The sequence below is a fragment of the Mustela nivalis genome (genome assembly GCF_964662115.1).
Source record: "Mustela nivalis genome assembly, chromosome: 4".
Lineage (NCBI taxonomy): Eukaryota > Metazoa > Chordata > Mammalia > Carnivora > Mustelidae > Mustela > Mustela nivalis.
The window spans coordinates 7,074,562-7,086,897 of NC_139023.1; the positions used below are offsets into that span (position 1 = coordinate 7,074,562).

The 12,336-nt window shown below is 40.8% G+C and overlaps 1 protein-coding gene across 2 annotated transcripts in view; it reads right to left on the reverse strand.

Annotated features, from left to right (window-relative positions):
* The window catches only part of USO1 (USO1 vesicle transport factor), a 94,462-nt gene that overhangs the window by 58,181 nt on the left and 23,945 nt on the right, over window positions 1-12,336 (reverse strand). For both annotated transcript variants that reach the window (XM_082727006.1, XM_082727005.1), the window contains exons 2-3: window positions 9,706-9,792; window positions 8,226-8,290 (exon numbers count right to left, since the gene is read on the reverse strand). In XM_082727006.1, coding sequence (XP_082583132.1) covers window positions 8,226-8,290; window positions 9,706-9,792 — 152 coding nt within the window. The remainder of the gene's footprint in view (window positions 1-8,225; window positions 8,291-9,705; window positions 9,793-12,336) is intronic.

A 12,336-nucleotide genomic window follows, 5' to 3' on the forward strand; every position in this document is an offset into this window, starting at 1 on the left:
AAGTGAGGAGAGGGGCAGAGGAAGAAACAGGCTTTCGGCCAAGCAGGGAGCCCGATGCAGGGCTTGATCCCAGGACCCTGAGATCATGACCTGAAGTGAAGGCAGACGCTTAACCCACTGAGCCACCCAGGCATCCCTAGATATTCCTGAGATAAAGGTTAAGAAACAGATTTTTTAAAATATTTGCCACACATTTACCACCACGCTTGGCAGTAGGGTGCACCACGGGCCAGTGAATGTGTGAAATCCTAACTGCACCATGTAGGGGCTGCTTTGGTGTTTTATTGTGCCTCTTAGACAACAAAGCTAAGCATCTACAAGTCTTCTTGCATTTCATTCCTTTTCTTGTGCTAAATTAAATTCCCCTTCCGTTTGCCTCTAATTGCTGTTTTCCAAGTGTTCGAAGTGATTTAACCTCATGGAATGCGAGGAAAGGTCTGTGTTCTGCAGCCGTCTCCTTCCATAGCTCCTCTTCATTCATGCTTTTTTTTGTTTGTTCGCTTTATTGTTGCTGTTTTAAGTAAACTCTATGCCCAACCTTGGGCTCGAACTCACAACCCTGGAGACCAAGAGACGTATGCTCTATGGACTGAGCCAGCCAGGCGCCCCTTGTCATTACTGTTTTACGCTTCTTCAGGCCTTTGCAGCTAACATTCTCGGAATGCATCCACTGAATCCCCTTCGTCCTTGGCCACATCCCAGAAAACTCTGTTCCCTTTCCTGACAAGGCTTGAAATCCTCCATCTGCCGGTGGGTCTGCTTCTTTTACCGTCATATTGAAGAGAGACTGCTCATTTTCCTAAGTCCTACACTCAGAGCCTGAAAGTTGTCTAATTTCTCACTGTTTCCAAACCATGACACCTGATAGTAATTTTAATAATTGAGATAATTTGTATGCCATAAAGTTCACCCTTTTAAAGTGTTCACCCTTTTAAAGTATATCCACAGAGCTGTGCAACCATCACCACTATCTGAAACCAGAACATTTTCTTTTTGCCTTTTTTAAAGCTTTTTTTTTTTTTTTTTAAGATTTTACTGATTTATTTGTCAGAGAGAAAGAAAGAGCGAGCATAAGCAGGAAGAGCAGCAGGCAGAGGAAGAAGCAGGCTCCCCGTTGAGCAGGCCGCCCAATGCGGGACCTGATCCCAGGACCCTGGGATCACAACGTGAGCGGAAGGCAGACGTTTAACTCACTCAGCCACTGAGGCATCCCTAAAACTTTTATTTGTAAGACATCTTTACGCCCAGTATGGGGCTTGAACTCATAACCCTGAGATCAAGAGCTGCACGCTCCACTGACTGAGCCAGCCAGGTGCCCCAAAACTTAGAACATTTCATCACATCCTAAGAAATCCTGTATCCTTTAGCCATCATTCCTATCCTCCTCCCCCCAGTGCCTGGCAAACACTAATCCACTTTCTGTGACTATAGATTTTGGGGTTTTTGGTTTTTTTTTTTAAGAGGGAGGGGGCGGGATGGATGGAAACAGACAAGAGAGAGAATTTTAAGAGGCTCTACGCCCAGCACAAGCCCAGCTTGTTCTAATCACTGCCCATACATCAAACCATTGAAGCCTCAGAACAATCCAACAAGAGAGGAGCTATGGTCACCACCATTTTATTTTATTTTATTCCTTAGAGAGAGAGAGGGGGGCATGAGCAGCTGGAGGGTAGGAAGGGGCAGAGGGAGAGGCAGAGAGAATCCTAGCAGATTCCAATGGCTATTGTGGCTCTTACGAACAACACTGCTATGAATTTTCACGTACTAGCTTTTGTGTCGGGCCATGCGGCAACCCCATGTTTGACTTTCTGAGGAACTACCACACTTCCACAGAAGCTGCCCCATTTTCTGTTCCCACCAGCCGTGCTTGAAGGTCCAGTTTCTCCTCGGCAACATTTGTTATCATCCTTCTCTGTCCCCGCGAACAGCCAGCCGAGTGAGTTCAAGCTGGTGTCTCGTTTTGGTTTTGATTAGTGTTTCCTTAATGACTATTTTGAGCATCTTTGAATGTGTTTATCAACCATTTGTATACCTTTTTGGGAGAAATTTGTATTCAAACCCTTTGCCTATTTTTCCCCCCAAGATTTCCTTTATTTATTTATATGAGAGTGAGAGCAGGAGCGAGACAGCTAGAGAGAGAGCAAGACAGCTAGAGAGAGAGACAGCTAGAGAGAGAGCGAGACAGCTGGAGAGAGAGCGAGACAGCTGGAGAGAGAGAGAGACAGCTGGAGAGAGAGCGAGACAGCTGGAGAGAGAGAGAGACAGCTGGAGAGAGAGAGCGAGACAGCTGGAGAGAGAGAGAGACAGCTGGAGAGAGAGCGAGACAGCTGGAGAGAGAGAGAGACAGCTGGAGAGAGAGCGAGACAGCTGGAGAGAGAGAGAGACAGCTGGAGAGAGAGAGAGACAGCTAGAGAGAGAGAGAGAGACAGCTGGAGAGAGAGAGAGACAGCTAGAGAGAGAGCGAGACAGCTGGAGAGAGCATGAACGGGAAGGAGAGGGAGAGGCCGGTTCCCTGCAAGCTGGGAGCCTGACTCAGGGCCTAAAGCCAGGACCCCAGGATCATGACCTGAGTCAAAGGCAGACACTCAGACACGCAGGCGCCCCAACTGCCTGTCTCTATTTGGGTTACTTATCTTTTTATTGTTGAATTGTGTATGTATTCTTGATGTAAGTCCCTTATCAGACATATGATTTGCATATACTTTCTCCCATCCTTTGGGTTGTCTTTTTACTTTCTTGATAGGGTCCTTTGAAGCATAAAAGTTTTTAATTTTAACAAAGTCCAGTTTATCTGTTTTGTCTGTTCTTGCTTATGCTTTTAGTGTCATCTGTAGGTAACCACTGCCTAAGCCAAGGTTTTGACAATTTACGCCTGCAGTTCTTCTAAGGGTTTTAGCTTTAGCTCTTACATTTAGGTCTTTGATCCCTTTTGAGCTAATTTTTGTGTATGGTGTGAAGTGAATATTTAGTTGTCCCCGCACCATTTGTTGAAGAAATTGTTCTTTCTCCATTGTGGTCTTTAACATCTTGACAAAAATCAGTTTAAATTAATGTTGGGTTTTATCTCTAGCTTTTTTATTTTGTTGATCTATATGTCTATCCTTAATGCCACTGCCACAAAGTCTTGTTTACTATCATTTTGTGGCAAGTATTAAAATCAGGAAATATTGGGACGCCTGGGTGGCTCAGTTGGTTAAGCAGCTGACTTTGGCTTGGGTCATGATCCCAGCGTCCTGGGATCGAGTCCCACATCGGGCTCCTTGCTCCGCAGGGAGCCTGCTTCTCCCTCTGACTCTGCCTGCCACTCTGTCTGCCTGTGCTTGCTCTCGCTCGCTCTCTCTCTGACAAATAAATAAAATCTTAAAAAAAAAAAATCAGGAATATGAGCCCTTCAACTTTGTTCTTTTTTAAGGTAGTTGGGATCTACTGTGGATCCTGTGCATTCCCATACAAATTTTATGATCAGCTTGTTAATTTCTACAGTAGGGCCAACTAGGATTTCTATAGTGATTATGTGAATCTGTAAATCAAGTTGGGGTGCATTACCATCTTAAAAATATATTCCTTCTTTCTGTCCATGAAGGACACAGAACGTATTTTCATTTATTTGAATCTCAGGTAATTTCTTTCAATAATGTGTTGTGGTTTCCAGTGTACACTTCTTACGCTTTTTTCATAAAATTTATTCCAAAGTATTTTAATCTTTTTTATGTTACTTAAATGGAATTGTTTTCTTAATTCTGTTTACTGATTGTTCATTGCTAGCATACAGAAATATAATTTAAAAAAATTTTTAATTAAATTTTTTAATAAATCTTATTTATTTATTTGAGAGAGAGAGAGCATGAGAGGGGATAAAGTCAGAGGGAGAAGCAGACTCCCCAAGGAGCTGGAAGCCTGATGTGGGACTCAATCACAGGACTCAGGGATCATGACCTGAGCCGAAGGTAGTTGCTTTACCAAATGAGTCACCCAGGTACCCTAGAAATATAATTTTTTAATATTGAGCTTATATCCTTCAACTTTGCTGTATTTATTCATTCTGATAGCTTTTTGGTGGATTCCTAAGGATTTTCTATATACAAGATCATAGCGTCTATGAATATGTGTAATTTTACTTCAGTATACCTTTTATTTCCTTTCCTTGCCCAACTGCTTTAGCTAGAGCTTCCATTTCAGTGTTGGACAGAGGTGCTTAAAGGGAACATCATGATCTTGTTCCTGATCTTACGTGGAAAGCGCTCAGTTTTTCACCATTGCATCTGATGTTCTGGGATTTTCATAGATTCTCTTTATTATTTTGAGGAAATTTCTCTCTATTCCCAGTTCCTTAATACTCTCTTAAAAGATGCTCCTCAGGGGTGCCTGGGTGACTCAATCGCTAAGCATCCACCTTTGGCTCAGGTCATGATCCCAGGGTCCTGGGATCAAGCCCTGCACTTCCCAGCTGACAGGAAGCCTGCTTCTTCCTCTCCCACTTCCCCAGCTTATGTTCTCTCTCTTGCTGTGTCTCTCTCAAGTGAACAAATAAAAATCTTAAAAAAAAAAAAAAAAGATGCTCTTCAAAATTTCTAAAAAACAAAATGATAAATAATATTTTTATAAATAAAAATTTTTAAAGCCTACTTTACTTGAGATTTTTTTTTTTTAAGATTTTACTTATTTATTTTTGAGAGAGAGAGAGAGAGAGCGAGCATGAGAGGGGAGATGGTCAGAGGGAGAAGCAGACTCCCCGTGAAGCTGGGAGCCTAATGTGGGAGTTGACCTGAGCTAAAGGCAGTCGCTTAACCAACTGAGCCACCCGGGTGCCCTCCCTTGAGATTTACATCTGGTTGTGATCCACTTTGCCTATCATCTTATTTCATTTACCACTCCTAATCACTTCTCCATATTCACTGAATCTTTGTGTCCTGTATCTTACTCTTGTTTTCCACTCTAAATGCCATCATCATCCATCAATGCTTTCAAAATCTGTCTATTGGGGCGCCTGGGTGGCTCAGTTGGTTAAGCGTCTACCTTTGGCTCAGGTCATGATCCTGGGGTCCTGGGATCAAGTCCCTCATCGGGCTCTCGGCTCAATGGAGAACCTGCTTCTCCCTCTCTCAAATAAATAAGTAAACTCTTAAAAAAAGAGAGAGAGAGAGAATACCTAAGATCTACACATCCATTTTCAGCTATGCACTTAAAATGACAATAACGTTCACTTTATATAACAGGTAGCATTCTATTTTCCATACTGAGATGTTAGTGATTTCATTAGTAACTTTGAAAGACTCAGTGAGAAAAAGGTATAATGGAGTAAAAAAGAAAAATTATAGATTATATGTATGTATAATCATCACACTAAAGTTTTTTTGATCTAGGATCCATTTTCTCTAACCTGGACTATTATTTAAAGCACAAAACTAACTTTAGTTTACCGTAATCGTTTTCAACTGATGCTATAACAAATTACCACAAACTCAGTGGCTTAAACACTACAAATATATTATGTTAAAGTTCTAGATGTCAGAATCCGAAATGGGTCTCCTGCACCAAAATCAAGGTTTCAGCAGGACCACCTTCCTGTCTACAGGCTCTAGGGGAAAATCTGCTTCTGTGCCTTCTGCAGGTCTCTAGAGACCCCCTTCCTCCATCTTCGAAGCCAGCAACGACAGGTCCAGATCTTCCATATCACCTCCTTCTGACCTCCTGTTGTGCATTCCTGTTCCACTTTTAAGAAACCTTGGGATTACACTGGGCCCACTGGGATAACGCAGGATAATCTCTCCATCTCAAAGTCCTTAATCGCATCTGCAAAGTCCCTTTTACCCTCCAGGGTAGCATTCATAGGTTGTGGTAATAAGGATGTTAAACATCCTTGGGGGGCTATTATTCTGCCTGTGGTAGGCAGATGTCATTAAACATAATTTTAACACATTTATTCAAATGCATTAGAATGAGCTGGCTTTGAAGAGGTAGCCAATGTGGGGTGTACTGTCTGAGAAGAGGAAAGGTCCTAACTGGTGCAAACAAGCAATTGGGCATTGCTGAAATATAACTGAAACACAGGCTCTAAGGTTGGACAGGCAATACCAAGACCTTTAAAAAGCTTACATGCATAGCTTTGTTTAAGAACTTGGGACTTCAAGAGTGCCTGGGTGGCTGAGTTGTTTGGGCATCTGTCCTGGGCTCACATCATGACCTCAGGGTTCAATCCCAGGATCTTGGGATCAAGCCCCGAGTCGAGTTGGGCTCCCTGCTCAGCGGGGAGTCTGCTTCTCCCTCTCCCCATCCCCCTGCTGCATTCTCTCTTTCAAATAAATGAATAAAATCTTTATACAAACACAAAAACTTGGACTTCACATTGCACTGAGCTGCTGATATTCATTAAATAAAAAAAGGTTTATACATCAGACTTACAGTGCATAGACTGGAGGGACAAAAAGATCAGAGGCAAAGAAGACAGTTTGGAGATAGTCGTGGTTTTAAGCTATGTTCAAAAACTCTTTGATACAGATCCCTTCAAGGGATGGAACCAAATTCTCCTCCTCTTAGGTATATGCTGTATTTATAAGCTTGCTTCTAACAAACAGGATGTGATAGGCTTGATGGTGTGTGACTTGTGAGACTAAGCCCTAAAAGGCCTTGTGGCTTTCTCCTTGTCTCTAGGAGAAGCCAGTTACCGCAACATAAGGATGCTCAAGCAGCCTTACAGAGAGAGCAACATGGTGAGGTAATGAAGCCTCCTGCCATTAGCAAAGTAATCGAGCCATCTTGGAATCAGATCTTTTCAACTGAGCCTTCAGATGACTGCAGTCCTGGCTAAAATCTTGACTGCAACTTGGAGAGAGACCCTGAGCCAGAACCACCTAGCTAAGTCACTGCTGAATTTCTGATCCACAGAAAGTGTGAGATAATAAATACTGATCATTGTGAGCCACTAAGTTCTGAGGTAACTTGTTATACAGCAAGAAGTAATAATAATAATAATAACAATAAAGATAACTAATATAGCAGCTCTGAAAATCATTTCAATGACTAATACTGAGCCAGAACTAAAGATAAACCAAAGAAATTGGGAGAACTTCATGAATTCCAGCAGGGTTTTGGTCTAGATAAGCATAATGGGTTAAGGAGAGGGCCAAGTTCAATAAGAATCCTATAGTTTCTTGCTGAAATGGAAAGGCACTATCAACTAGGTTGGACTTGGGTCAAAAGGCAGTTGAAGGAGATGATGGGGGAGGCAGCTGGGAGCGGGAAAACAAGATACAAATTAACTCTTGAACATTCTGAATTGGAGATATCAGTGAAAACAAGATACAAATTAACTCTTGAACATTCTGAATTGGAGATATCAGCGAGAGATCTTGATATGGTAGAATTGTTCACTTTGCAGTTAAAGGTTGTAATACATATTCACTTAGCGCTAAGATTTTTGAAAGCTATCGACGCACTGTTGTTCATTAAAACCAAAGGTGCAGGGCCTTTGGGTGGCACAGTCGGTGAAGTGCCTGACTCTTGGTTTTCACTCAGGTGGTGATCTCGGGATCCTGGAATCAAGCCCCACATCGGGCTCTCTGCTCAGCAGGAGTCTGTTTCTCCCTCTCTCTCTGCCTGCCTCTCTGCCTACTTATGATCTCTCTGTCAAATAAATAAAATCTTAAAAAAAAAAAAAAAAAAAAAGAATCACTCTCCTCCCTCTGCCCTTCCCTCCCCCATGAGCACTCACTCTCTCTGTAAAATAAATACATCTTAAAAAAAAAATAAGATGCAGATAAAATCTCTTAAAAGGGAAACTGAAAGAGAAAAAAATAGGCTGAGTGACCTTTTTTTTAGAACATGCTCAGCTCTAACACTTAGTCCAGTTTATTTCTCCAAAAAAGCAAGTCTGGAAACTGATATACAATAATATATATATTATACTATAGAATAGCATATTATATCTAAGTGAATATCAAAACATCCAACTGCCCAAATCAAACCCCAAATCTTCACCTTTTAATGAGAAGTCACTTCATTTCATTTTTATATAATGGAAAGATTTCAAACCCTGAGATTATGCCTCTCTTAATGCTTACTAGAACAGTGGTTTGCACCTTGTGTCCAATATTTATTGAAATAAGATTATTAAGCTTAATAATCTTAATTTTTAAAGTTAATCATTTCTAGAATAGTGACTCTAAAACAAATTAATTAAAATTGCAAGAAAAATTAGGGAGAAAAATCATTAAAAAGAAACTTACCGATCTGTTTGTAATACATGGATAAGATGTTCCATAGCTTGTATACCCACTTCCAAGCGGTATTTCTACATAAAAGAAAAATGATATTAAAGTAACTAATGTCAAGGGAACCAAGGGCAAAAATGAACTATTGGGATTTTATCAAGATCAAAAGCTTTTGCAGAGCAAAGGAAACCGTTAACAAAATCAAAAGACAACTGACAGAATGGGAGAAGATATTTGCAAACGACATATCAGATAAAGGACTAGTGTCCAAAATCTATAAAGAACTTAGCAAACTTAACACCCAAAGAACAAATAATCCAATCAAGAAATGGGCAGAGGGGGGCGCCTGGGTGGCTCAGTGGGTTAAGCCTCTGCCTTCGGCTCAGGTCATGATCTCAGGGTCCTGGGATCCAGCCCCACATCGGGCTCTCTGCTCAGCGGGGAGCCTGCTTCCTCCTCTCTCTCTGCCTGCCTCTCTGCCTACATGTGATCTGTCCGTCAAATAAATAAACAAAATCTTTAAAAAAAAAAAAAAAAAGAAATGGGCAGAGGACATGAACAGACATTTCTGCAAAGAAGACATCCAGATGGCCAACAGACACATGAAAAAGTGCTCCATATCACTCGGCATCAGGGAAATACAAATCAAAACCACAATGAGATATCACCTCACACCAGTCAGAATGGCTAAAATCAACAAGTCAGGAAATGACAGATGCTGGCGAGGATGTGGAGAAAGGGGAACCCTCCTACACTGCTGGTGGGAATGCAAGCTGGTGCAACCACTCTGGAAAACAGCATGGAGGTTCCTCAAAAAGCTGAAAATAGAACTGCCCTATGACCCAGCAATTGCACTACTGGGTATTTACCCTAAAGATACAAACGTAGTGATCCAAAGGGGTACGTGCACCCGAATGTTTATAGCAGCAATGTCCACAAAAGCCAAACTATGGAAAGAATCTAGATGTCCATCAACAGATGAATGGATAAAGAAGATGTGGTATATATACACAATGGAATACTATGCAGCCATCAAAAGAAATGAAATCTTGCCATTTGCGACAACATGGATGGAACTAGAGCGTATCATGCTTAGCGAAATAAGTCAAGCAGAGAAAGACAACTATCATATGATCTCCCTGATATGAGGAAGTGGTGATGCAACATGGGGGCTTAAGTGGGTACGAGAAGAATCAATGAAACAAGATGGGATTGGGAGGGAGACAAACCATAAGTGACTCATAATCTCACAAAACAAACTGAGGGTTGCTGGGGGGAGGGGGGTTGGGAGAAGGGGGGTGGGTTTATGGACATTGGGGAGGGTATGTGCTTTGGTGAGTGCTGTGAAGTGTGTAAACCTGGCGATTCACAGACCTGTACCCCTGGGGATAAAAATATATGTTTATAAAAAATAAAAAATTTAAAAAAATAATAAATAAATAAAGTAACTAATGTCCAACTTAGTAAACTTAGTAAGTGATACAGCATTACTGACCTTAGATAATGATTTGAGAGCACGCACAGCATTTCTTCGATCATCTAGTAAAGTAGATGAAGCCACTCTGTCACAAAGCTTTTGAATCTGTCATGGGAAAATGAAACAGCATTAACAGAATCCAAAAAACAAAACAGAAACATGAAGTTCTCCCCTAAACTTATACCATCTAATTTTGGGGGAAAAAAAAATCAATAAATGGGATGTCATGGAAATGGTCTAAAATTAACTATTCAGGTGGTTTTATAAGCTTATTACTGAGAAACAAGATTTTTCACACTCTTGACAACGAGAAGTGGTGGAAGAAAAGTCAGTCACATAAATTGAGGAATTAAGAGAAATCATTAGTAGAATAAGAGCGTTCTAAACATGCTGTTTACAAGTGTTTGCGCCAAGAGGGGAGCAAGGTTATGGTAGAAGATGTGAAGTTATTTAAAAAGAAATTTTTAAAAAAGATTTTATTTATTTGACAGAAAGACAGCAAGAGAGGGAACACAAGCAAGGGGAGTGAGAGAGGGAGAAGTAGGCTTCCCGCTGAGCAGGGAACCCCATGTGGGGCTCGAACCTAGGACCCTGAGATCATGACCTGAACTGAAGGCAGACACTTAATGACTGAACCATCAGGCGCCCCTGAAAAAATCTTTTTAAAATACTTGTTTACATTAAAACTTCACCCTAATATTTCCACTAAGTATTTGAACAAGAAAAGCCAAACTGATATGTCAAAAATTTTAAGTGTCCCTCAAGATTTATAAAGATTAAATGTTTCTATTAGAAAAGCTTTTAACAAATTTGCAGGAATTAAAGTTCAAGCTGAATTTTAAAATAAACCTTTGGGCATTATTTATAATAGAAAAAAAACTAGAAACAACTGTTCCTCAAAAGAAGAAAAACTAAGTAAACTGTCATACATTCTTTGGTAGAACACTATACAACTACTCAAAACAATTAACTGTACTGATATGAAAATACTATATAATAAAGAGTTGGGAAAAAAAGAAGAGCAAGTTATAAAACAACTAGATGTAAATTATGAACCCACTGAAGCAAAAGTACCAAACTGTATACGTAAAATTGCATTAGAAAAAATATGGAGGGGTGCCTAGGTGGCTCAGTTGATTAAGCCTCCAACTCTTCTTCTTTCTTTTTTTTTAAGATTTTGTTTATTTGACAGAGAGAGAGATCACAAGTAGGCACAGAGGCAGGCAGAGAGAGGGGGAAGAAGGTTCCCTGCCAAGCAGAGAGCCCAATGCAGGGCTCGATCTCAGGACTCTGAGATCATGACCTAAGCCGAAGGCAGAGGCTTAACCCACTGAGCCACTCAGGCGCCCAAGCCTCCAACTCTTGATATCATCTCAGGTCATGATCTCAGGTCATGAGATGGACCCCTGCATCTGACTCCATGCTAACCGTGGAGCCCGTTTAAGATTCTCTCTCAGGATGCCTGGGTGGCTCAGTTGGTTAAGCATCTGTTTTCGGATCCAGTTGTGATCTCGGGATTGAGGACTGAATCCTGAGTGGGGCTCCTTGGTCAGCACAGAGCATGCTTCTCTCTCTGCCTGCTGCTCTCCCTGCTTGTGCTCTCTCTCAAATAAATAAATAAAAATTTTAATAAATAAAATCTTTCTTTTTTAAAGATTTTATTTATTTGAGAGAGAAAGAGAGCATGAACACAAACAGGGAGAGAGGCACATAGAGGGAGAGAAAGAAGCCTGATGCAGGGCTCCATCCCAGGACCAAGCCTAGGATCATGTACCGAGCCCAAGGCAGATGTTTAACCAACTGAGCCACCCAGGTACCTCTGAATAAATAAAATCTTAAAAAAAAAAAAATTATCTCTCTCTGCCCTCCCCCCTCCACACCCTGGGGCCACCCCCTCAACTTGCTCAAAAAAATATAAATTAAAAAAAAAAAATTTGTAACAAACTTAAGAATTAACTGCATGTCTTAAGATTAAAAACAAAAAAAGAGTGAAAAGATAAGCCACAGACTGGATGAATATATTTGTTTGTTTGTCTTTTGAAAGATTTTATTTATTTATTTGAGAGAGAGGGAAAGCAAGAGAGCACAAGCACACAGGGGTTCTGGCGGGGGGGGGGGGGCAAAGGGAGAAGCAGATTCCCTGCCCAGCAGGGAGCCAGATGTGGGGACTCAATCCAAGGACTCTGGGATCATGGCCTCAGCCAAAGGAAGACGCTTAACTGACTGAGTGACACAGGAGCCCTGGATTAAAATATTTGAAAACATCTGATAAAGAATAGTTTTTAAAATCATGATACTCAGATCCTTTAAAGCTCAACAGTTACTATTTTAAGTTATTATTCACTCTTTAAGGACAGTTTCTTACTAAAAGTCTAAAAATAATACTTTGGCCTATTACTCACACTTCTGCACCCTATGTATCTGAATTAGTGGTGTTTAAATACACATAGTGTGTGCCAAATTATGTTCTGCAGACTTCTAGTGTCCCAGAAGATATTAATAGATTTCTAATGATCATAGAAGCAGCAGGAAACACAAGGTCATATAAAATTAAATAGGTTTCTGCACTGCAGGATTTCTAAGTCTTTACTATGCTGATTTGCATTTCTTCATACAGCAGATATAGTATGATAGCCAAGCCTAGCCTTG